Genomic DNA, 25,843 nt, shown 5'->3' on the forward strand with positions numbered 1-25,843 from the left:
CCACAACCTGTCTCCACTCACAATCACAGTCTGTACAGCTTTTATTTCAATCTGGAAGTAATAAAATCTATATACAGTCTAAAACCAGTAGAAAAGGTGAGTAAAAAGGCCCGCAGGCCATCGTCTGGAGGGGGTGAAGGGCGGGCTGGGAGTGTCGTACCTGGCACCCACAGAGGGGCCTGGGCTAGAGAGAGGCCTGCAAGGCGTAAGGCAGGGAGGGTACTGCCCTGCTGCCGGAGTCCTTCCCCACAGGGCAGAGAGAAATCCCGTAGCCACCGGGCTCAGACAGGCCCAGCGGGGGCCAAGGCTTAGCCTGGATTCTGTTAGCACGTCCACACCTGTAAGGAAAAGGCTCCGTTTCAGGGGCTCCCGTGGTCCAGGGCTTGCTCTCCTCCACCCCCCAGCCCTGTGCAGTCCTTTCACACGGTGCCAGTCAAAGGCACTGACCTTCACGGTGCTGTCCACAGCCCCCGAGAAGAGCCGGCCCCGAGACACGGCCAGCGCCGTCACACTGCCCTGGTGGCGCAGCAGGGTCTGCGTGCAGATCATGTTATCCATGCTCCAGACCTGGGGAGGCGGCAGGGACGTGAGGCCCCTCTGGGCTGGCTAGCGCTCCCCCCCACCCCCCGCTGCTGCCCAGCCGCCGTACTCTGAGGGACCGGTCATAGGATGCACTGAAGACTTTGGTCTGGTCGGGTGTGGAGATGACTGCCAGGGCGTACACAGTGCCCACGTGTCCAGTGAGGGTCCGCACCTGTTCCTTGGACTCGATATCCCACACCTGGGAGGAGGTGGCACAGGCGGATCAGGGGCGGAGAGCCGGCAAGGGCACGGGCGAGGGCACGGGTGGGGGTGGGGGCTGGCCTTGGGCGCCAGGTCCTTACATGGATGAGGTTCTCGTAAGTGCCACAGACAATGTGGTGATTTGTCACAGCGATGGAGTAGACACTGCCACCGGACGTCTGCAGGACGTGGATGCAGTCCAGGGTCCTGATGTCCCAGATCTATAGGCAAGTGTGGCTTCTTGGTCCGGGGTCTCTGGGGCTCAGCAGGAAGCACCGTACCCCCGACCCAGGGTGGGCACGATGGTAGGGGCGGGGTGGAGGGAGGAGGGAGCCCTTGGGGCTGGCCTGGGATGTCCAGCAGGGACAGGGTCCTGCCACTGGGAGGGGGGTCTGGTGCACCTTGATTGTCTGGTAGGAGCCACTGTACAGGTAGCTCTGGGCTGCCACCAGGGCCCGCACCCAGTGGTTGAGGCCTGTGAGCTCCTTCTTCAACTTCAGCTCGGTGCCCACGATGTCCCAGACCTGTGGGGGGACGGCTGTAAGGCTGGGCGGCCCCCCCGCCCCCCCATCCACCTCCCAGTCTGTACCTTGATGGCCTTCAGGGAGCCGCTGAAGAGCATGTTGTGGGAAGAGACCAGGGTGCACACAGGGTTGTCGTGGGCCCGGATGGTGTTTACCTTCTGCAGGTTCTGGATGTCCCACACCTGGGCGGGCAGGGGCGCGTGGGCACAGGGGCCTGGTGGGGAGGGCACCCAGGCCACGCCTCCCCCGCCCGCTCCACCCCTCCCCACTCACTATGATGGTGCAGTCTGCGGAGCCACTGTAGAGTTTACACCTGGAGAGGCAAAGCCGACACGTGAGCCCAGAGGAGGCCACCAGCTGCGCCCACACCGCCCAGGCGGCCCCTGGAGCCACCAGCTCAGCCTGCTGCCATCACCTGGAACCACCAGGACCTTGGCGTGGTGGCTCGGCTCCCTCAGCCAGGGAGCCATTGCAGCCAGTGGGTGAGCTCTGCTTTCTCACACCACCTGTGCCACACACAGCCTAGCACTGAGATGGGGCAGGTATAGAGAAAAGGCCACTCAGGTGAGGTGTGTTCGAGTAGCTGCTCCCTGTCCCCATGCCCAGAGCTGTGTCCAGGGCTCTTGCCACAATGACGACTGGTGAGTGCCTGCCTCTACGTGGCCTCGGGCTGCCCAACACACAGCAGGGCCAGGCTGCTGGAGGCTGGCCATGGTGAGTTTTAGGAACACACAGCTCCAGAGATACAGCAATTACACGACCCACACACTGCCACCCTGGTACCTGGCACGGTTCAGACGGTGCTCCACAGATATGGCCGACACAAGCTAAACAGACTGGGGCTCACAGCTCATGGCCTACAGGGGATGCTGGCAGGAGCCTGTGTCTGGACTCACCCCTGGATGCAGAGAGCCAGCACAATGCCATCGTGGCCCTCCAGAGTCTTCTGGCACTTGTAGGTGGTACACGTGTCCCACACCTGCAGAGATCAAGGCCAAGGTCGGGTTCTGTGGGGCTGGTCATTGCTAGGTAGCGATCCATCCAGGGGAGAGACCCAGCCTGACAAGAGTTGGTCAGGGTGGGCTGTGGAGCCCACGAGGCAGGGCCCAACCTACCTTGATGGTCTTGTCAGAGGAGCCGCTGAAAAGGAGGTCACCCATGGAGTAGACGCAGAGACACCACACGGGGCCCTGGTGGCCCACAAAGGTCCCTTTGCACTTGAAGATCTGCTGGGGGTCATAGGCTGCGGGTGGGAGGGGCTAGTGAGGGACCCGTGGGGTTCTGGGGACAGGGTGGGGGCTGCACCAGGCTGTACTCACATCCTAGGATGCCCATGTTCAGACGGGCGTTGATGTGGGACAGCTCATCCTGCAAGACCAAGGGCAGGGCACAAGACAGATGGGCCAGGCTGCCACGGCCTCTAGCAGACTCGTGGAGCCCCCCAGCCGAGGGCCCATGGGTGACAGCTAGTGGGGACCGAAGCTGGAGGGGAAGGCGTGCCTGCTGCCTCGCCCACTCACGTTCAACATGGACGCATCCCTCCGGAACTCCATGAGGTCCTCGCTGAGCTTGCTCTGGTTCTCATCCAGGACATCTGCGCAGCGGGAGGAAAGGAGGCGTTATCAGGGTCCGGGCAGCCTTTCCTCCTGTGCCCTCCACGCTGTATCTCACCAAATTTGAGCTCCAGGCTCTTCTCCAACTGGTCGATCTTCTCCGAGAGCTTGCCCAGCATGGAGCGCAGGAAGGCGATCTCCTGGTCCTTCTGGGCCAGCGCCACGTGCATCTCATGGAAGCGGTCATCCGTCTGCTGCAGAAACTCCTTCAGGCCTTCGAAGCGGCAGCTCTCCAGGTGCGTCTCGTACGTGTCCTGGTTCCCGATGAATGTACACCTGGGGGCACAGGCGGGCTGCCTACCAGCACAATGGGCCCTGCGTCCAGCCCTCAGCCCACAGAAACCCTCAAGAGCCCTCCACGGCGGGGCGCGCCACAGCAGACGTGGCTGCCTGCCCAACCCCGTTGCCATTCGCTATGGAGTCCTAGCACCCCGCATCGAGCCTGTCAAAGGCCCCGCCCCGCCGCTCCCTACTCCCTCATGTGCTCAAGCCTGACACTGGGATGGGTGGCCGCGGGCCTCCTGGGCACGGGACCCACTTCCCCAGGCCGGGCTCACTGGGGCCCCTGACCCCAGCCCCGCCCCCACACCCACTCACCCGTACTTGGAGTGGGGACACTTGATGTGCTCGCACTCCTTCAGGTGGGCCTCCAGGTTCATCTTCAGCAGCGGCGGGCAGCTGGGGTTGTTGGGGCAGTGCACGGGCCTGTAGTCACAGCTGCTCTCGTGGTCCCTGCACCCAAGTGTAACAAAGGGGCTGAGCCAGGGCCCCACAATGGAGCCCCAGGGAACTGGGGGCTTTGGGGCACTTACTTCCGGGCACTGAGCTTGATGGTGAAGGGACACCCTCGGGGGTCCACCTCGAAGATGCTGGGCTTCCCGGCCCCTGCGGCCCGACAGCCGTGCCTGCAGTGGACGAAGAGCTCCCCGATCTGCTCTGCCACCGCTATGTTGTTCACCACGACTGTCAGCTTGGCGTTGTCCACGGGACACTTCTCTGGGGGAAGGGGGCATGGTGACACCACGCCTGCCCACCAGCCCTTCTCCTGGCAGCCCTGCCCAGCCCACAATGAGAAGTGGGTGGCTGGTGACAGCTGGCCCAGGCGATGGGGGCAGCAAGCTTGGTGTGGAGGGGGTGGCCAGGGGACTCCCCGGACACCTGTCCAGTGTCTGCCCAGTCTCATGGCTTTCCTGGACCCAATGCCAAGAGTTGGCAGGCATCCCAGGACATGGTATGCAGGACAAGGGAGAAGCCAGCAGTGTCTGCCGGGTAGCCAGGGTCAGGCAGGCCTGCCCTGTGTTCCCTCAGGGGGACCAAGGTGCTGAGTTTTGGGGCCGGGAGTTTGGCCTAGTGGTTAAAGTGCTTGCCTTGCATGCACGAAGACCTGGGTTCGATTCCTTGGTTACCACATACATAACAAAGCCGGAAATGGTGCTGTAGCTCAAGTGATAGAACTCTAGCCTTGAGAGAGCCCAAGGACAGTGTTCAGGCCCTGAGCTCAACCCCAGGACTGGCAAAAAATAAAATAAAAAGGTGCTGGGTCTGAAGGTGAGGTCTCCATACCTGACTTCAAGGCACATCTTCTGCAGAACGTGTGCTGTGGAAAAAGAGGCAGAAGTGAGGGGCAGTCTGTGTCCGTCCTTCACCCAAGTTCAAGGTCAGTGGTAGTCCAGGGTCCACCCCGCATCTGGTCCCGAGTAGGCAGCCACACCAGAGAGGTGACCGACACCAAGGCTCCCAGGGGGTGGGAAGCTGGCGGAGGCCGTGCGTGGGGTAGCCTCACCCCACAGGTGGTGATCACGGGGTCCTTGAACACGTTGCAGCACAGCTGGCAGCACAATTTCACCGAGGGCTGCTCTGCAAACACCAGCGGCTCCTGAACCACGCAGGGAGAAGGGGGAGTTGGGGGTGTCCAGGGCGTGGACAGAGGCAGCCTACGGTAGCCACCTTCAAGTCACAGGCACCAGGCTGCTCCCTCCGCCGAGTCCAGGCCCGGGGAGCACAAGGGCTGTGGCCCCAGAGGCAGACCCAGCTTTCACCTGCCCCCTCCCGGGGATGCAGACCAGAAAGAACCTCCCCTGTCCTGCTGTCCTCAAGATGGAAATGAGGACATTATTTCTGGAGGTCCTAACCTGGCCACTCGAGCCCCAACAGCCCGCATTGGGCCTTACGCAGTGAGCAGGGCTGGCCCGAGGGGAGGGTGTCCCCACGCCACCAGGCCAGGGACAGGCCCGGAAGTCCCCACACCTACCGGCTCCTCCTCCTCCTCGGGCAGTGAGAACGTGGAGCGCAGGGACATGCTGGACTCGGAGTGGAGGGAGCGGACGGAGATGGCCGAGTCTGAGCGGCGTGGAGTGCTGATGGGGGGCTGCAGAGAGGGAAGGTGGCGGAGGCCCTGGGTCCAGGGGGCGCCTTTGTGGCCCACCAGGGCTGTGGGGTTGGGGGGAGGGGAGCGCAGTCCCCAGACCCCCCTGCCCACCCGGGCCGGCCTGGACCTGGTGCTGGGCTGCCCTGCTCTCTGCCAACTTTCTTTGTGTAAATGGAGAGACTTCCTGCTATTCAATTCTATGAGGCCGGGCCTGGGCTGTTTCCTGCTTCCCGTGAGGGAATGTGGACTGCGAGGGGTGCCGCCACCAGCCAATCCCGGGGCTGCCAAGGGCCCCTGGACTGCTGGACGGAAAGGCACCAAGCTGGCTCTCACGACCCTGGCTGAGCATCCTAAGAGTCAGAGGGGAGAATTACAGGGCCCCCGCAAAAGGCCTAGGGACCCGTAGAAGGGCGAAGGCCCCGGTGCCTTCCTTTCGCCTGGCCTAGAAACCTCCCTGGTAGCGGAATCTGCTGTGCACCAGTCCCCTCTCCAGCTTGACAGAACCTGCAGGGCCATCTCTTTCCTGAGCCCTAATCTTTCCTGGACCCACCAGTGGCCTCTGTCCAGCAGAGGAGCCATGCTGTTCCCAGACTGCATCCTGAGGAGTCAGTGGAGACCCCACACGAGCCTCCCTGGCCAGAACAGTCCCCCCACCCCCTCAGTGGAAACACCATGCGAGGAACGGGGGAAAAGTCAGAGGAAGTGAGTCAAACATCCCTGCAGGCAGCCTTGGCAACCAGGGTCGTGCACGGGCAGGCGGGAGCAGCGCACGGCGCTCTGTCCCTCCCAGGCTTCCACCCTCCACTAGGGGCCAGGGGCAGCAGAGGCCTGACTGCAGGGAGCGGCCACGGTGACCCTTGGCCAGCGGCCTGGGCACCGGCAGCCAGCCTAACTGCCCGGTGGTGGTGATGGCCTCTCACCTTGGCTGGCCCCACAGCTCACACCCTCCACTTTCCCTCCCACACTTCGTCCCTGTCAGGACGCCTCACCCATTCCCTGCCTCTATCTGGCCATGGAGGAAGCTTTCAAAACATGGATTTCAGTCAGGTCCAGTGGCTCAGGAGGCCGAGATCTGAGGGTCATGGTTGGAAGCCAGCCTGGGCAGAAGTTCATGAGACTCTTACCTCCAGTTAACCACCAAAACAAAAGGGCCCCAAGCGGAGCTATAGCTCAAGTGGTAGAGGACTAGCCTCGAACACGAGCGCGCAGGGACGGGCCCAGGCCCCGAGTTCACGCCTCAGTACTGGCACTGAGCAAACAAACATGGATTTTATCTGGTGTAAAACCTTAAAAGAAAAAAAAAAATCTCCTCTGGGTGCTCCTCACTTAAAAAGTGCCTCGCACTGGCCACTGTCCCCACACCCCCGGCCCAGCCCCTAAACTGGCTGCTTTCTCAGGACATCTCAGGATGTCCACGCACACACGCACGCACGCACGCACGCACGCCATCCACTCGGCCTCAGCTTCGCTGAAGCCTGGCCTTGAGGGCAGAGGGCATGAGGAGAGGCTAGGCAGACCTACCATGCTGTCCTCCTCGTCCCGCGGGGAGAAGGCCAGGGTGCTGGAGGAGGAGGGCGTGCGGCGGTGCTGTTTGTAGGTACTGGACCCATCAGCTGCAGGAGAGAGGCCCGGGTGCCATAAGCATGGACCACTGTAGGGGGCCGGTGACCAGACAGGGCCCATGGCCTGGCTGGTGGGCCCTATGTGGAGCACGGGGTCCTGTTTCTTAGCCCTCAGCACCCCCCACGGGTCCCAGAGTGCACAGAAATGGGCTGAAGGCAGCTGAAGGGGTGACCTTCCAGGGTCCAACAGTGCCCCGAGTGTGGCCAGGGGCATGGCCCACACCCACCCAGGGCTCCAGGTTCCACCTGAAGTCTTCCTCTGGAGCCTCTACGAGCGCCCACCACCCTCAGGTCTCATGGTGGGGGTGGGGAGCACCTGTTGACCTGCGAGCTAACTCTGCTAGGAGAGTTCTCTGATAGCCTTGGTTCACAGGAGAGAAAACTGAGGCACAGAGGAGAAGAGGGCAGAGCCAGAGCTGAAGGACCACCTTCCTCCTTCCACACGCCACCCCGCCAGGGCGTGGGCTGGGCCTGAGAAGGCTGAGCAGGCAGCCACCCGGGGGGGCTCTGCAGCTGGTGGCTTTGGGGACAGGAGGCTCATCCTCTTGGCTGAACCCCTTGAAGTGGCTGCCACTGATTTAAGGTAAAGTTTTTGGCTGCTTGGCCCTTGTGACCAGGCCTCAGTTTCACTATTTGTGACAACTGTTCCTGCTGCACGGCTGGGGTCTGACCATTCCCCTGCTACTGGTGGGCATGGGAAGGGGGGAGATAACCTCCTGGGAAGGAAGAACTTGGGAGAGAGGATATTTATTTCCCTGAGAAACAAGCCCCATGTGAGAAGGGAAAGGAGGAAGAAAAAAAAAAGAGAGAGAGAGAGAGAGAGGCTTTCGGAGCCCAAAGGGGTCACCAAGCAGCAAAAGGAGCTGGGTGAGCAGGCAGGCATCTCCGGCAGCCATGATTCCCTTGCCCCAGGTTTAGCCAGAGGAAGGCAATTAAAAAACCAATTAGTGGCTGGCACATTCCTACAGGCAGAGTGCCAGGAAGGCAGGATGCACTCTGCCCCAGAGCCCAGGCCCTGACAGGGGGGCTACTCACCCCCTCCCCAGCCTTCAGACAGGACGCTGCTTCTTTTGCCATTCTCTACGGCCTCCTGGACCTGTGCTGGGGCTGAGGGCATTGGTCCACACTGAGAAGGGCGCCCATGACACTCACGACCTCTCAGAGGCTAGAGTCTGGGGCTGGGGACAAACCACGGGTCACTAGGGGCATTCCCATGGCACCAGGGAAGCCAGCACGGCCCTCCCTGGAGAGATGCCAAGGTTTCAAGACGAAGCTGGAAGAATGTGCCAGGGCCGAGCCATGGCAAGGATCAGAGGCTGGGCTGAATGGTCATTCTCCCACACGAGATGGGCAGTGTCCGTGTCCCCAGGAAGTGCCCTGGCATGCAGGCAGGGGTCTGGGTTCTGTTCGCTTGCAGGCTCACCTTTAGTGATGGTGGTGACAGCTGAAAAAGTGGGACCGAATGTCGTTTCCATTTTGGTCTAAGAGAGAACGGAAGAGACCTGGCCTTGTCTCTGGAGAGAATCTGGACCTGTGTAGCAGCCACCCGCCGATAGCCCGCAAATGTGTGCTCTCATGCATCTGGCCCGGAGGGCCTTCGAGGGAGGGAGGGGCTGCCAGCAGCTCCACAGCAGGCTGGGTGTCTGCAGTGTGGGCGTGCCAGGTGGGAAGACCCCCAATGCACCCCCACCTGGATGCTCCCTTACCCCGAAGCTCACGTCTGGGGAGGGAAGGCTGGTGGGACCCCCAGAGAAGCAGTCGGAATGGGCACTCTGGCCCAAGCTCATGCTCTAGGGAGGCATCCAGGGGCCTTGGCAGCATCTCCTGTGGGAGAAACACCAATGAGGGCTCGAGACACAGCAGGGGGTCTGGCTGCCAGCCAGGCTGCCCACCACAGAGCTGTGCCCCCCTCCACGCAGCAGATCTACACGCCCTCCGCCTCCCCCTCAAGTGCATATAGGCCCCATGTGCAGGCCAGCCAGGGCTGTGGGTCCTCCTAAAGACCCTGCCCAGGTCTTCCCCAGGCCGAGGAGGCCCCGCTCGTGCTGGCTGCTCCTGAGTCTGGAGTCACAGCCCGTCACTTCCAGGTCGGCCTCGTAGCAGGCTGAATGTCCCGGAGGACAAAGTTGGGCCTTGGTAGACGCGCCCATCAGCCCATGAGCACAGCACACACAGCAGGGCCCCCTCATCTGGACACTGGCGGGAGCTGAGGGGACACAGATGTCCCAGAGAGAACTCGGGGTGAAGCAACTGGATGTTGACCTCTCCTGAGTTCCAATCGCATGAAGATCACATGAGAAAGACACGGGAAAGATGAGCCCCGGCTCTCCACCCTGTGAAAGTCCCCTGGTCCCCAACTCTGCCACTGCAAGGCTGGGGTCGCAGGGAGAGCCAACAACCCCTTCCTCCCCTAGAGAAGGCCCAGCGACCTCGCCCCTCCGAAGGCCAGCACCTGTACCCACTCTGATGCCCTAAAGGGGCGCAGCACGACCAGTAGGTGTCCCCCCAAGCGTCTCCCGCACTCCCAGGGGTGGCCTTGATCAGAGCAGACACCTGAGATCCCCATGGTGGGGGGGAGGGAGGATCACACTCCGAAGGCCCCACCATGCGTCCCTTCCCCCCAGAGGGCCACTGCAGCATGGGTGGTGGGCTGGAGGGGTGCGTGACATATAAAGACCCTTCCCAGTGGCCAGGGGCTCAGCGAAGGGCCTGTGCCGAGCTCCTGTGGGATGCAGGGATGGGACAGGAGTAAGCTCCAGAGGGCTCTGAGCACCAACCTCCGTCCCTGGACAATACAGAAGGGCAGCCAGCTCTTCTGGCACCGTCTTCATTAGGCCCTCCTGGCACTGCCCTTCCTCAGGGGTCTATAGGAGGGACTGCCAGCCCCGAGACTCCTGTTCTTTCCTCCCAGGGCTACCCACAGCCCGGCCAGTCCTCCAACCCCAGGCAGAATGTGGCTCTTGGCCCCTGTAGATGGTGCTGCGGTCCTCAGGTCCAGAGAGATGAGACATCTCAAGAGGCCAGCTAGGCCCCGCAGCTCCAGCCCAGAGGAAACACTGCTCTGCCTCCAGCCCTCCAGATCCACCGTTTGCCACTTTGCTTGGGGTGAGGACATCCCTACCACCGGGAAGCACCAGGAGACACTGACCTGGATCTCCCAAACCCATCTGCTTCAAGGGCAACAAGGCCAGCTGTGAGCTCCAGCCCTGGACTCTGCGGTCGCTCATAAGTAAGGCAGACAGCCTGTGGGCAGCAGGGGGCCTGCAGGCACTAGCTGCTCCAGTCCTGCACAGCCTGGCATGCAGGGCAACATGCAAATCAGCTAGAAAGTCCCAAGGAGAGCCACGGGGGAGGCAGAGGACAGGCACGCGCAGGGGAGACGCCACTACAGAACTGGCCTGAGAGCCAAGCTGAACAGAGGGAGGGGAACCACGTCCACAGGGTTCAGGGATGGGTGGGTCCCAGGCGGAAGTCCAGAGCTGTGATCCAGCCTAGAATTGAGCAAGATGCCGAAGGCGCTCTGCAGTCCAACTCCCAAGGAGCTGAATTTTGCAATAATAGTGGAATGTGGTGTTCCAGGCCCTAGACCACAAGGAGACCACCCTGCAGGCCACACCCCCGAGAAACAACCACCAGATCTCAGCACCCCACTGCACAGGCCATCTGCACCCAGCAGCCACAGGGCCTAAGCCCTAGCCCCCAGACTACAGGATCATGAGCCTCCTGTACCCACACTCTGTCAAGGCTCACTAGAGGGCAGGATGCTGTTAATCAGAATACAAATCCTCGGGTGGCTCTTTGTGGCTTGGAAACAGGGCTTCGGGGTCCTCTAGTGCCAGGCTGGGGGGGAGGGGGTGGCTCCATAGGGTTGAGACCCTATTTCCAAGCTGGAAACAGCTGTGAGGAGTGGGCTGAGAAAGGGCTGATAGCCACCCCCTCTGGGTACCCCACACATGCTGGGTAAGCCATACTGGCCACATTCCCAGCCCCTTGGGCTTTTTTCCCTTTTTTAAAAGACAAGGTCTCCCCTGGCACAGTGTAGCCCAGCTCATCCAGAACTACCCCTCCTGCACCTGCGTGCCCAGCCCTGGATCCTATCTGTTGAAGAGAAAAGGTTCTGGGCCGGGCGTTTGGCCTAGTGGCAGAGTGTTTGCCTAGCATGCATGAAGACCCGGGTTCGATTCCTCGGAACCACACACATAGAAAAAAGCTGGAAGTGGTGCTGAGGCTCAAGTGATAGAGCTCTAGCCTTGAGAAAGTCCAAGGACAGTGCTCAGGCCCTGAGCTCAAGCCCAGGACTGGCAAAAAACAAAACACACACAAAAAAGAGAGAAAAGGTTCTGAAGGAGATGGGATGATTTCTCCACGCCCCTTCCCCAACAGGCAAGTATGAGGAGGTGGCCTGGGGTCCTGCTGGGTGGTGAGGGGCCTCTTCTTCTTCCCAGTCATGTTTCTCGTTCCCCACATCTGGCCAGTGCACTTCAGTCTAGAGTCAAGGCTCCAGGATCTTTGCTCACATCCACACAGGGCAGCTACCTGACCAGTGGGGAGTGGGAGAAAGCTTTTTTCTGCCTCCATGGACTGCTACAGCTCCCTTCTGGAAAGCTTCTCCGAGCAACCTGCCAGAGCAGCCCAGCAGAAAATCTAAGGCCCCACAGCACAAGGTCCCACTGGGTGCCATGTGTGTGTGTGGGGGGCACAAGGGTCTCTATGGCTTTTCCCTTGGGACACATTCCAGCCATGCCAGGGTGCCAGCTTCCTTCGGCCTGTGCCCGACAGCTGGTGGACAGGGTGGCACAGAGGTCGGAAGGGTTTGCAGACACAACTCCCTGCCAGGATGGCGCCCGCCCTCCAGGCCGCTCTTCCACAGCCCCCAGGGCAGGACAGGGGCAGGTGTCCCCACAGCAGCCCACAGAGGCCTCAAGGCCCCGGGGCCACTCGTCCTGGTGGGTTTGTGACCTACCTGGTGACAGCCCTGGTGATCTAAAGTCTTGGCCCCCTGAGCTGTGGGTAGCCAGCCAACTCGCTGGCCATCAGCCAGGGCTATCGCCAAGCCTCTTGGCACCACAGAGCCAGCTTAGGGGGGCTGCTGCCCACCCAGCCCTTAGCACAGCCTTTCGTGGCCTGTCTGCCCCAGCCAAGCCTAGTGCCAAATCCTATTGAAACAGTCCTGGTTGCCATAGCAAAGCCATACCCGCATCTCCTAGAGACCCCCTCAGCTCATCCTTTCCACCCAGGTGAGCAGGGTGCAAAGCTGGGGTTGCTGGAGTGCTTGTTCCTGCCTCTGCTTCCTCAGCCTCCACAGGCCTGGGGCAGAAGCCTGTTTGGTCTTTTTCCCAATCCAGTTTCTGTGTCATTCACCCCCCTCAGCTGTTCCCATCTGCAGCCCCAACTCTACAAAGGCCCCTCCCAGGACTCGCCGTCCTCACACCCCACACCAGCCCCCTGGACTTTCCTGCCCTGGCCAAGCCTTGCTAGCACCCAGGGCTTGCTCTGCTGGAGGAAGCCCAGCTGCATGGGCAGAGGGAAACATATGCTCAGCTGATTTACTGATGGGAACTGGTCCTGGGCACTAGTGCTTCCAGACTCCGCTGGGACTGCTTTCTTCTTGCCATTCCCAGACGCTGGGGGAAGAGAGGAGGTGACAGATGCCTCCAGACAGAGTGGGGATGCAGGGAGCAGAGACACGCCCCTCCCTCCCAGCACTACTCTAGCCCATGCTATGCACCCTCCCCTAGGAACACTCCCTCCGTCTGCCAAGGGAAGTTCCCACTTCTCTGTGGAAACTGAAGAACTGATCCTTTCTCTTAAGTGCCATTGCTGGGGTGTTGCACTCAGGACCAGGGTGCTGTCTCTTACTTAGCTTTGATTTATTTATTTTTCAGTCCTGGGCTTGAGTTCAGGGCCTGAGCACTGTCCTTGGGCTTTCTCAAGGCTAGAGCTCTACCACTGGAGCCTCAGCACCTCTTCTGCCTTTTCTCTATGTATGTGGTACCGAAGAGTAGAACCGGGGTCTTTGTGCATGCTAGGCAAGCACTCCACCACTAGGCCAAACTTCCAGCCCTCTTACTTAGCTTTTTCACTCCAGGCTGGCACTTTACCATTTGAGCCACACTTTCACTTCCAGCTTTTCAGTGGTTAAGTGGAGACCAGAGTCTCACTGACTTTCTTGCCCTGTCTGGCGTTAAAACCTCAATCTTCAGATCTTAGCCTCCGGAACAGCTAAGGATTGCATATATGAGACACTGGTTCCTGATCCTTTCCAGAAAAACCCTGACACACAGCCTCAAAGACATGTCAAGGAACCTCTCGGGTTTGGGCACCACCTTGGCTGCTCCTTCCTGGCCTGTCACTCCCTTAGCAAAGCAGCCTATCTGCTGCTTCTTGGAAAGGCTGCAGCGAGTCCATGCCTAAAGGTAAAGGTACGGATTTATGACAGGGAGGCCTTGACTGACACACAAACCTCAGGAAAGAAGTCTGGGAAAGGGAGAGGTCCAAAGAGAAAGAATGAGGAAGGGGGCACACTGCTGTGGAATGGAGGCCAGGGGTGAACAGCCCTCCTGTGTGCGCGGGGAGGGACGTGAGAGGTTGTAGCATGAAGGTGGAGATGGGCAGGCAGACAGAGCCCAAACCAAGTGGTCCAGCCTCAGCCGATTACCTTGGCTTGACTCAAGGACAACCAGCCTCAGAAAGTTGGATCCCAATGAGGACGTGGGAGGCCAAGGTCCAGACTCCGCGTTCTCTTCTGCGTCTCTGCTGTGACCCAAAGTCCATCACCTCACACAACCAGAAGGCTCCTGCCCGCGCTGGACTCAGACCCGATCCCTCGCCTGTTCTTTAGGCTGCTGAGCCTAAGGAAACCCCTCCCTGCTCCCGGCCTGGCCGGTACCTCGCCGTCAGGACGTTCGGTGTGGACCACCACCACACCATCGCAGGCCCTTTCCCACCTGTGCCGTATTTTCAAATTACATTATCTCTCTAGACCCAGGGATCAGGAAGGAGGGCTGCCCTCCCGAGCGTGCGGAGGGGAGAGAGTGGGAGCCGGAGAGGAGGCTCGGGGCGGCCGGGACCACCCGGCCCGAGCGGTCACCGGCGCGGACGCTGCTCCCCGCAGGCTCCGGGCGCCCGCCCCAGCGCCTGGCACCCCGGCGGCGCCCCGTAAAGAAACGCAGCGAGGAGGGGAGAAAAGAAGGCGGGAGGGAAGGAGCCCCGGCGCGGGCGGGCGGCGGACGCGGGGAGACGCGGGGGGGACGCGGGGGGCCGGCCCGCGCCCGGCCGCCGGGCGATCACCGCGCCGCGGGGTCCCGAGGCGCGAACGACGGACCGGGGGAATCGCGCGGACACTTACCCGCCCGCGGCTGCCGGGGAGCGGCGGTGCCACCCCCCGACTTCATCGTACCCCCTCCTCTGTAGCCTGCCGGGAAAGGGACGAGACGCGCGAGCCGGAAGCGCTCGAGCGCTAGGACAGCCGGGACTTGTAGTCCTCCGGCTCTAGGACTGCCCCCAGGAGTTGGGCCACGCACGGCGCCTCCCAAACTACAACTTCCGGCGGCCCGGATGCGGTGGGGCGGAACCGATGGCTTCAGAATCACACCGTGTTTCAGGTCCGCGTGTGATTGGATCAACGCACGGTCGCTCACAACTTAAACTCAATGGCTTCCTTAAAAGGGAGGACCGCCAGGCTCTTCCCGGAAGAACGTCCCGTCCCTCGCCCCGCCCCTCCAAAGCGTGGATGCAATTGGGGGAACGAACATCTCTCTGAGCCTATCAGCGGAGAGGGAAGGCGGGCACTTCCTTCGGGATTGCCCAATCAGGGAGGTGGAGGAAGCTGTATAAATGCTTGAATCCCGCGCGGCCTCGTTCCTTTCTAGGTCCTCGCGCCCCTCCGCGCCTCACGCCGCGCTGTGCGGCCTTCGCGGGGCCTCGTGCCGGCTCCGCGTCCAGACGCGTCCTTCGCCGCCGGACCTGCGCTCCCTCCGGGTAAGAGGCGGCCGGGCCTGCCGTCCCTGCGGAGCGCCCAGCCCGTGATGAACTGCCTAGACTTTCTGACACCTCGTCTGAAAACTGCGCGCGCAGTCTGATTAGGTCGCAGTACTGAGGCTGGTGTGCGCGTCTGGGTGGGGGGTGGCTCCCTGATGTCCCTCCTGGGCCTGTCCCCCTAGCCGGGCGCTGCGATCGCTAACCACAGAAGGCGCCCCCCCTCCCCACCCCACGAGGGCACCCGTAGATGTCGGCGTCGCCCATGCCAACCCAGCCCCCATAACAACGGATTTAGCCCTGCCCGGCCTTGAGCCGGCCTTTCAGGATAAGGCAACAAGACCCCTTAGACTGATCTTAAGGTACAGGCCCCTAATCTAACATTGGGCAGAAATCGTAAATCCTAGTCTGGCACGATGAAGCTCCTAACTCAAATGTCCATCCCAGAAAATTCTGGCACCCTGAAAAGGGGTCTTACCTGTCCCCTTTGTTCTCTACAGGACTTGATGGTGAAGTCTTGAAGAGCCAGAGTGGCTCCATTTTTGTCTGAAGCTTGACCCAGCTGTAAAGCTCCACCCCTGTACCAGGAACTAAGCCCCAGGCTCTAGAAACACAATTCCAAGACCACCAACCGCCCCCCCCCCAATACTGTCAGAACATGGGCCAATAGCTGGTGATTAGACTAGCCAGTGGTAAATGTCCAGCTTAGCCTATTGTTACCCTATCCTGTGTGTGTCAGCTTGGAAAGTTGTTGGAGGCCAAGGAGTTAAACGGAACATTGCAAAGACCCTCTAGCTTTGAGCAAACAACACCTGGTTGAGTCATCTGCACAAAACACTTTTCGCAATAACCACAGGATGTGGCGTTTGGATTAGCACAGCCACCAAAAGAACAGCTTGACCCACCCCTAACCTCGAAACTTGCCGTTCTTGCTATTGCAAAAACTTTCCATCTCCCCCTATACTCCCTTCCTCACACTCAGGGTATATAAACCCTGCTCTGCTTTCAATAAAAGAGACCTTGACGCGACTCTGACTCTGTCTTTCTTTATGCGCTTGGTTTTCTTTCTCCCCCCATTGGTTTTTCAGGAGGTGCCTCCCCGAGCCTGACTAATTACTGAACCCTCCAGACGGGACAAGTGGCGCCCAACGTGGGGCTCGAGGCACCGTGACCTCCCGGACGGCGTGGAAGATAGGGGCCCCGACCATCCAGAGGTAGAGAGGCCCAAACCGCATCACTCGTGCACCGCGGGAAGTCTTGAGGTGAGTCTTGCCATCCCATCCACCAAGGGCAAAACACTCTCGAAAGAGGCTTTATTCATAAAGGAAATGAAAAGATCACTTAGGGAGAGAGGAATAAGAGTTAAGAAAAAAGATTTAGTTAAATTCTTCTGCTTTGTCGGGGACAAATGTCCTTGGTTAATTTTGAGTGGACCGCACATCCATCCCCTCACCTGGAACAAAGTGGGAAAAAATATTAATGATCTATTAATCAAAGGGGAAGACATTCCCGAGGCCTTCTTCGGCTTCTGTGGAATTATTAGAGACATCCTAAAAGGGGCTGAAGAAGGAGGGGACGGTGCTCGCTTGTTAATTTTAACAGAAGGTTATCTGACTGGGTCGCGGTCACACAAAAACGAAAGTGACACCAAAGAAATCGCTAGCTCTCAGCCCACCTTGCGCACCCTATCTATAATAGATGAGCCTGTCCCCACAGAACGCCCCCTAACACCTCCTTTGATCCCTGATAACAAAAAATTCAAACCCCCTTCTGAGGATGGCGTTATGTCTAAAACAGATGCGCCGGCAAAACCCTATAAAAATATATATCCTGTTATTCATAAAAATTTTCACATCTACAAAAGCCCTAAAAACAAGGGTCCTTCAGTGGCCTTCCCCTCTCTGCCCCTTCTAGAATACAAGATCTCCTTAGAAATAAGGATTCCCTCTTAAAACAAGTAACAGAATTAAGGGATGTACTCCATTTAAAAAGAGAATTACAAGACCTTACTTCACAAATTCAAAACTTGCAAGCTGATCTTAGTGAGGAGGCCTTAACTGTCTCCCACCCTGTATCCTCAAGCCATAGGTCTGTAAAAGCACCCCCGGCCTTGAGAAGTCGCACTAATAAACTCGGGCATAACACACCCACCATCTCCCTCTCTTTTCCTGTAATCACCCGTTCTAGCTCCCAGTCTCGGGATCAAGAAAGGGGGGAATATAATCCGGACTCCTCTGCCTCTGATGAGGAAGGGGATGTTCCAATAGAAGCAAGAAGGGACTTTCAAGCCATATATAAAAAAATAAAAATTAAACATATTAAAGAGTTATATTCGGCTGTCAAAAATTATGGAATTAATGCCCCCTTTACTTTAACAGTACTGGAGGGCCTGGGTGGAGAGGGACATCTATTGCCTCATGAGTGGCACAAAGTTGTACCATCTGTCCTGACTAGAGGCCAATATCTAACCTGGAAAGCTGAATTCATTGATAGGGCGGAGGCTCAGGCTGTCCTAAATAAAGAAAATCCTCAAATGACTTCATGGTCTTCTGATAAAATCACAGGGAAAGGTAAATATGCCTCAGAAAAGAAGCAACAAGAACTTCCCTCCGGAATATTAAGTCAAACTGCTCAAGCTGCTATGGCCGCCTGGAGAGCTGTGCCTGCTGAGGGAGCAGTCACCTCTCTTTCCAAAATTGTACAAGGCAATAATGAGCCATATTCTCAATTTGTTGCCAGGTTACTAGAATCAGCAGAAAAGAATATTGGGCAATGTAAATACAGATGATGTTTTGATTAAACAATTGGCCATAGAAAATGCCAATGCAGCCTGTAAAGCTGCTTTAAGGGGTAAGACAAAAACCTTAGATTTAAATGGTATGATTAGACTTTGCAATGATATAGATTTTTTTGAACATAAAATTTCTAAATCCGTTAGTCTAGCCATTGGTGCTATGCTTCAGACCCAGACTCAGTTTCCTAGAAAAGTAGAACAAATACCCGGCCTTAAAGGCTGTTTTAAATGTGGGCAACCTGGGCATTTTGCCAGAGAATGCCCCACCACCCCACGGGGTGGCCCTTCTTTAGCTACAGCACAGACTGCTGCCTCTGGAGTGCCTCGTCCCGGTTTATGTCCCAGGTGCAAAAAGGGATGTCACTGGGCCAGAAATTGCAGATCCAAGACGGACATCAATGGCCAGACCTTACCTGCAGTCCCGGGAAACGGGCTGCCGGGCTGCGGGCCCCTAACGGGCCCGTCAATCTGCCACAACCACAAATAATCCCTACAACCCAAAATCTGCCCTCTGTTCAAACATCTATGATTCAGGCCTGTCCCGAGCCACTGCAGGCAGCGCAGGATTGGACCTCTGTTCCTCCACCACCAGGATTATAACCCCGGAAGAAGGGACGGTCATCATAGATTCAGGGAAGTTTGGGCCTCCTCCACTGGGGATGTTTTTTCTCATTATAGGCTGAGCTTCAAGCTCACTACAGGGGCTCTCAGTTATCCCCTCGGTGGTTGATGCCGATTATTCCGGCGAATTAAGATTTTTTGGTCCAAACCTCCCAGGGTCCTCTTACCATTTCAGCGGGCCAACGCATCGCCCAAGCCCTCCCTCTTCCTGTGATAGGACAATTCCATATAAACATCTCCAACGCGGTAGCTCTACCCCAGGGTCAACAGACATATTTTGGGTACATCAATTGACAGAGTCCCGACCAACTTTAAAACTTTCCTTGGAGGGAAAACAATTCATGGGCCTTCTGGATACAGGAGCTGACGCCACCGTCATAGCTCGACACCACTGGCCTGATTCTTGGCCTTTGGAACCTACTACACACCTAAAAGGTATCAGACAGACTCAAAGTACGCTCCAAAGTTCCAAAATCTTAAATTGGGCTGACTCGGGGGGGAAATACTGGGACAGTCAAGCCTTTTATAGTGGAAGGACTTCCTGTAAATTTATGGGGGAGAGACATAATGACACAAATGGGGGTTATCATGTTTAGTCCTAATGAAACCGTGACCAATATGATGCTTAAGTCTGGGTATTTACCAGGTAAAGGGTTAGGAAAACGTGAACAGGGAATAAGTCACCCAATTATGCCTACCCCAAAATGGGATAAAAGAGGCCTTGGGACTGACCTTTTTTCCTAAGGACCACTGCTCCTCCTGCACTCCAAGCCGACAAAATAACCTGGAAGTCTTATAACCCGGTTTGGATAGACCAGTGGTCCATGCCTCAAGAAAAGGTTCAAGCTGCCGTACAGTTAGTGCAGGAACATTTGGAACAGGGACACCTTGAGCCTTCCACCTCTCCCTGGAATACTCCCACATTTGTTATAAAAAAGAAAAATGGGGACTGGAGGTTATTACAGGATCTAAGAGAAGTTAATAAAACAATGGTGCCAATGGGAGCCTTACAACCTGGCTTGCCCTCTCCTGTGGCCATTCCTAGAGAATTTTTCAAAATTGTAATAGATATAAAAAACTGTTTTTTTTTTTTTCCATCCCACTTGATCCTGTGGATTGCAAAAGATTTGCCTTCTCCATCCCGGTGGTGAATCATAAAGGCCCTAACCCCCGCTTTCAATGGCGAGTACTCCCACAGGGCATGGCCAATTCGCCTACACTTTGTCAAAAATTTGTGGCTCAATCCATAGACCCAATTCGTATTCAATACCCTCATATATATATTATACATTATATGGATGACCTATTAATTGCTGCCAGACAAGAGATGGAGGCGCATCAAGTGACTCAAAAAATAGTTATTGCCTTACAAAACCGAGGATTTTTTTATCTCCCCAGAAAAAATTCAAACTTGCTATCCCTTCCTGTTCCTGGGTTTTCAATTAGAGCCCTCTTTAATATATGCTCAAAAAGTTCAAATCAAAAGGAATAAGCTCAATTGTCTAAATGATTTCCAAAAACTCCTCGGAGACATTAATTGGCTACGTCCTCACCTTAAAGTAACAACAGGAGATCTCAAGCCCCTGTTTAATATTCTACAGGGAGATTCTGACCCTTCCTCCCCCAGAAAACTTACGCCCGAAGCTGAAAAAGCCCTGATAAAGTTAGAGGAGGCCATTACACAACAAAATATAGGTTATTTGAACCCCTCCTTGACCCTTTATTTAATCATTTTTGCCACAGAATTTACACCCACCAGTTTATTGTGGCAAAAAACAGTACCCCTGTTATGGGTTCGTGCCCCCACCTCTCAGTCCAAAGTACTCCCCTCCTACCCCTTTTTGGTCTCCCAGCTTATTTTTCTGGGGCTCAAGACTTCTGTCAGGTATTTTGGCAAGGATCCTGACATTATAATTACCCCTTATTCCAAGGAACAAATCAATTGGTTACAACAGAGACAAGATGAGTGGACTGTTTTGTGTGCGGGGTTCCAGGGAAAATTTGATACTCACTTACCAAACGATAGACTCATCCACTTCTTAAATGTTACCCCCTTTATTTTCCTAAAAAATACCATACTTAAACCCATTTCCGATGCTCTAACTGTATTTATCGATGGTTCAAAAAATGGAAAAGCTTCATATGTTATTAATGGCAAGTCCTATTTTGTAAGTGCTTTATTTAAATCTGCTCAGTTGGTAGAGTTATTTGCTGCATCTTGTGTTTTTCAATTGCTAAGGGCCTGCCCTTTTAATCTGTTTTCAGACAGCCATTATGTGGTAAGAGCTTTACAGGTTTTGGAAATGGTCCCTGTTATTCAACCTATTACCCCTTTTTCGTGGGACATATTCGTGCCCATTCTGGCTTGCCTGGACCTTTAACTCGAGGCAATGAATTAGCTGATTCGGCCACCCGAACCATTGCTCTGTCCCAAACAGCTGATCCTGTGTCCCGCGCACTGGAGGTCCATGCTATCCACCATCTCAATGCTCATACCCTGCGTTTAAAATTTGCAATTACTAGAGAACAAGCAAGACAAATTGTTAAAAATTGTAAGGCTTGCCTCACTTTACTCCCTGAGCCCCATACTGGGGTAAATCCCAGAGGGCTTGTGCCTGGACAACTTTGGCAGATGGATGTCACCCACATCCTGTCTTTTGGAAAATTGAAATTTGTGCATGTTACTATTGACACCTTTAGTGGATTTATTTGTGCTTCTGCTCATTCCTGGGAAGCCACCAAAGATGTTATAAATCACCTTTTATATGTCTTTCCTGTTATGGGACAGCCCAAAAACATAAAAACTGATAATGGGCCGGGATATACCAGTCAAAAATTTAAACAGTTTTGTTCCCAAATGAATATAAGACATATCACTGGGATTCCCTATAACCCACAAGGACAAGGAATAGTGGAAAGGGCCCATCATACGCTAAAAAATACTCTTACCAAACTTACTTTGCAAGAAACATTGTATACCTTTAAAGGAAATCATAAAATTTTGCTATCACATGCCCTTTTTGTTCTAAATTTTTTAATTCTTAATAGTGCAGGTAAATCTGCCGCTGAACGCCTCTGGCACCCTTCCACTCAAACAGATTATGCCCAAGCCTTGTGGAAAGATCCATTAACAGGAAAATGGAGTGGCACCGACCCAGTTATTATCTGGGGAAAAGGTTCAGCTTGTATCTATAATTCTAAAGAAGGGGGAGCCAGATGGCTACCTGAACGATTAATAAAGCCATATAATAAATTCCAGGGTGGCCCCTGAGAACAACAGTGTTTTCTCTCCATAGATCATGAAAAAGAACTTCTTTCCATCACCGTTTGGCTTGATACTGTGGATAGCTATGCTGCCTCCAGCGTTTGGAAACATCCTAACTTCAAGCAAGAAACAAACCTACCAAATATACAATTTTACATGGATCATTATTAATCAAGCAGGAGATACGGTTAATGCCACTTCCTCTATGAGCACCTCCCCGAATTGGCCTGACCTAATTGTTGACCTATGCATTTTGGCTTTGGGTGCTGATCCCGTTTGGGGGACGCCCGATAAATTCTTTCCCCAAAAGAATCCCATAGATAACCCCAGTCCAGATTATAACGGGCGAGTTGCTGCATGCAACTCACACGTCCTCCGTGCAGCCCTAGCAGAGGACCAGACAGGCATTTATGTTTGCCCTGGAGATGTGCACAGAGACAAATCTTTAGGCTACAAATGTGGTTATCGAGATTCTTATTTTTGTGCTGCATGGGGATGTGAGACTACGGGAGACGCTTATTGGAAGCCATCCTCAACTTGGGACCTAATAACTGTCCGAAGGGACTATCTTCCCAGTAACCTACAAAGCACTCTCGGTGTTAAGACACAAGGCCCTCAAAAGAGCCTCTGTAAAGACCAATGGTGCGTTCCCCTCCGCATTCACTTTACTGAGAAAGGAAAAAATTACCAAAAATGGGAAAAAGCACCTGAGTGGGGACTACGGTTAAGGGCCTGTGACTCCATTACCTGGGGATGTAAAGACCCTGGACTCACCTTTAAGATAAAATTACTTAAAGAAATCCCTACTACGTACAGGGCATCTATAGGTCCCAACACCCAACTTCACCGCCCGCCAGGCCACTCGTCACCTAAAAATACCCCGCCGTCTGTTCCCAATGTTTTAACCCCTGTGACCTCTGCAACATTTAGCACGCTCTTCCAACCCACAATGCCCCCAGGCCCTAGGTCCTCTACAGATTTACTGTGGGGCATCCTTAATGCCTCAGCCTCTGCTCTGTTAATAACCGAAGCTAAAAATAATGGGTCTATCGCCTCAGAATGTTGGCTGTGTTTTTCTGCCAATCCTCCATTCTATGCTGGGAGAGCTCTGTTTGGTAATCCCGAAATCCTTTCAACACCCCCTCAGAGTTTATTTCAGAATTTACAGCTAACCCTTACTGAAGTTAGTGGTATGGGTACCTGCATACTGGGACCCCAAATGCTTCCCCCAGTAGAACTCCAATACATTTGCAATGAATCTCTGATTCTTAATGCATCTGTGGTAGGATATTTGCTAGCTCCCAATGATACCTATTTTGCCTGTTCTAAAGGGCTTACGCGTCTTATACCTATACAAGATTTTAGAGAAAATAGAGATTATTGTGTATTAGTACAACTATTTCCAAATCTGTATATCTATTCACCCGAGGAACTATTAAATTTTTGGGAAGAAAAGCCTGCCCCTCATCATAGAACTAAAAGAGAGCCTCTCACCGCGCTCACCTTGTCTGTGATATTAGGACTAGGGGCAGTCGGCACGGGTACTGAGATAACTTCCCTGTTTCTCTCGGAAGAAAATGCACAACAATACCATGCCTTAAATGCAGCCATAAGCCAGGACCTGGAGGATCTCAAAACAGGGATAGAACATTTAACGGAGTCCTTAAGCTCCCTGGCAGAAGTAGTCCTACAAAACAGACGAGGTTTAGATCTACTTTTTCTACAGCAAGGAGGACTATGTGCTGCATTAAAAGAAAAATGCTGTGTTTATGTTGATAAAACAGGACTAGTTAAGGACAGTCTGGATAGGGTTACAGCTAGCCTAGAAAAGAGAAAAAGGGAACGAGAACAACAAGAATCTTGGTATCAAAATTGGTTCTCCACGTCCCCTTGGCTCTCAACGCTCCTACCCTCCCTTTTGGGCCCCCTTGTGGGGCTTCTCTTGCTTATTTCTTTTGGCCCTTGGGCTTTTCAGCGTCTTACACGTTTCATAAAAGAGCAAATAGATTCCGCTCTCCCTAAAAATTCAATCTCGGTGCATTATCATCGCCTAGAGGAGCAAGAAGGCCCCGCCTGAGAGAGGACTCCAGTTCCATAAACTTCTTACCCGTTAACCCCAGGGTACATCCAATGACGGGAATAGTATGGAGCTTAAGGAAAGGGGGAATTGTCGGGGGCCAAGGAGTTAGACGGAACATTGCAAAGACCCTCTAGCTTTGGGCAAACAGCACCTGGTTGAGTCATCTTCGAAACTTGCCGTTCTTGCTATTGCAAAAACTTTCCATCTCCCCTATACTCCCTCCTCACACTCAGGGTATATAAACCCTGCTCTGCTTTCAATAAAAGAGACCTTGACGCGACGGACTGACTCTGTCTTTCTTTATGCGCCTGGTCTTCTTTCTCTCTCCCCCCATTGGTTTTTCAGGAGGTGCCTCCCCGAGCCTGACAAATTACTGAACCCACCGGACAGGACAGAAAGTCTCCGAACTTGTTTGTAACTCCTGGGAGTACCTGGTAAAACAGTTCCCTATATGGACACAACATTTTTCTTTCTGGTTTAATCTCTCCCCTTCACTGCTTCTCTAACTTTCCTTCACTCTCCCCACAATACCCCAATTTTGTGAGTATTTTAGGGTTCCATAATTTCCTAGTGAACTTTAGCTGCCTCTTTGCCTACCTCTAAATTGTTGCCGGTTCTCCCTCCAAGAAAAAAACTTCATGATGAGCCCATTTATGGTTGCCCCGTCCCACATCTTCTCTAGGATACCATATCCAAGTTGGCCTCATCTGCTTGCACAGCTATAATCCCTACCCCTTACTCTTATCACCCTAACAACCACCAAGGTCTGAGGAGTAGAGCTTAGCCTGCCCAACTGTTGGAAACTGCCTCAGGGTCTCTTGTTGGCTGAAACTTTTAATATGATAGGTTTAGCAAGTTGTTTTAGGTTGCTCTATTCTGTTTCAGGAAAGACCCCGAACATCTGGACTGTTAACGACTGACTTGCCCCATCTCCTGTTTTGTAGGATTCATTGCTGAGACTCATGCAAACTGGAGAATTCCACTGAGCTTGGTTCCTGCTTTAGAGCCCTATAGAAACTCTTGCTGGTTTTCAATAAACAGACCTTGACCGGGACACTGTCTTGGTCTCACTCCTTTGTGTTTGTCTCACTCATTTAGGTGCGGTTCGGGTCCTAGTTGACAAAACCCCGCGGGCGGGGCACCCAACATTTCAGAAGATTCGAAGATATCCCGAGGACCTGGAGATCTTCAAGGATGAGTAGCCCCTTTTCCTCCCCTAATGTGTCTGAGGCTCACTGCACGAGCCTGCCCCTCACATCAGCACTGAGAGCACTCCCACATGGATTTTTGCTCCTGTTGGGATTCCTTACAGATATTTTTGCTTTTAACTTGCATTTATAGATGGGGGCAAAGCACCCTCGTGGAGCAAGAGCATTCATCAGTGGATGAGAGACTCCTGGCTCCTGAGGAAATCCCACAGAACCCCTGGCTTATAATGATTCTTGGGCCGGGAGTTTGGCCTAGTGGTTAAAGTGCTTGCCTTGCATGCGCAAAGACCCGGGTTCGATTCCTAGGTGCCACATACATAGAAAAAAAGCTGGAAGTGGTGCTGAGGCTCAAGAGGTAGAGCTCTAGCCTTGAGAAAGTCCAAGGACAGTGCTCAGGCCCTGAGCGGAAGCCCAGGACTAGCAACAAAAATAAAATAAAATAAATAAATGATTCTTTGCTGCTTACATTGGTCTCGACTCTGGTGATCTTTTGGGATACAGTACTTCAGGCTCTGACCTTGAGGAAGTCCAAGGACAGTGCTCAGGCCCCGAACACAACTGGCATAAAAAAACTACATAGTAATTTATTAATTGCACCTACAACAAAACCTGTTAAGGGCCATGAAAGCCAAGCATCCAGGTCTAAGTACTCTGGAACATGGTAAAATCACAAAACACTCTAAGCCAGGGAAGGGTGACATTGTCCAAAAAGACGTGGAGAAGTTGCCTAGCATGCTTAAACTCCTCAGTACCACATAAACAGAAAAGGCTGGAAGTGGTGCTGTGGCATAAGTAGTAGAGTGCAAGCCCTGTGCAAGGGAAATTCAAGACCGTTTCCAGGCTTTGAGTTCAGCTGTCAAGATGGGGGGCTGGGGGAGCCACTAGCTACTCAGGAGGCCGAGATCTGAGGGTCTCTGTTCAAAGCCAGCCCAGGAATCCTAGAAATTGTGGGCCCCTGTACAGCCTGGAAGGCCTAAGTTCAATCCCT

The 25,843-nt window shown here is 54.7% G+C and overlaps 1 protein-coding gene, 1 long non-coding RNA gene and 1 other non-coding gene across 6 annotated transcripts; 2 read left to right on the forward strand and 1 right to left on the reverse strand.

Annotated features, from left to right (window-relative positions):
- Nucleotides 1-23: 23 nt before the first annotated feature.
- On the reverse strand, nucleotides 24-14,375 carry Traf7 (TNF receptor associated factor 7). Of its 4 annotated transcripts, XM_090324797.1 has the most exons (22): nucleotides 14,259-14,375; nucleotides 8,617-8,734; nucleotides 8,334-8,391; nucleotides 7,946-8,017; nucleotides 6,810-6,901; nucleotides 5,172-5,288; nucleotides 4,704-4,796; nucleotides 4,484-4,517; nucleotides 3,733-3,916; nucleotides 3,518-3,652; nucleotides 2,979-3,196; nucleotides 2,828-2,901; nucleotides 2,627-2,675; nucleotides 2,423-2,550; nucleotides 2,204-2,286; nucleotides 1,581-1,620; nucleotides 1,373-1,489; nucleotides 1,185-1,307; nucleotides 885-1,004; nucleotides 650-781; nucleotides 448-567; nucleotides 24-338 (listed from the first exon to the last, which is right to left on the reverse strand). In XM_090324797.1, exons 2-22 carry the CDS (start codon nucleotides 8,695-8,697, stop codon nucleotides 324-326), a joined length of 2,085 nt encoding a protein of 694 aa, XP_090180923.1. In that variant the 5' UTR covers nucleotides 8,698-8,734; nucleotides 14,259-14,375; the 3' UTR covers nucleotides 24-323. The 4 variants fall into 4 exon arrangements, with proteins under 4 accessions (XP_090180923.1, XP_090180924.1, XP_090180925.1 ...); XM_090324798.1 differs by lacking the exon at nucleotides 7,946-8,017 and having other exon boundaries at nucleotides 14,259-14,374; XM_090324799.1 differs by lacking the exon at nucleotides 14,259-14,375 and having other exon boundaries at nucleotides 7,946-8,088; nucleotides 8,617-8,648.
- LOC150042321 (uncharacterized) lies at nucleotides 14,341-15,916 on the forward strand. The gene is made up of 2 exons (XR_016533646.1): nucleotides 14,341-14,514; nucleotides 14,782-15,916. It is a non-coding gene; the product is annotated as an uncharacterized LOC150042321 (long non-coding RNA).
- On the forward strand, nucleotides 14,930-15,013 carry LOC150042322 (small nucleolar RNA SNORD60). Its single transcript, XR_016533659.1, has one exon. It is a non-coding gene; the product is annotated as a small nucleolar RNA SNORD60 (small nucleolar RNA).
- Nucleotides 15,917-25,843: the final 9,927 nt, after the last annotated feature.

Source organism: Megascapheus bottae, chromosome 36 (assembly GCF_031878675.1).
Source record: "Megascapheus bottae isolate mThoBot1 chromosome 36, mThoBot2.hap1, whole genome shotgun sequence".
Classification (NCBI taxonomy): domain Eukaryota; kingdom Metazoa; phylum Chordata; class Mammalia; order Rodentia; family Geomyidae; genus Megascapheus; species Megascapheus bottae.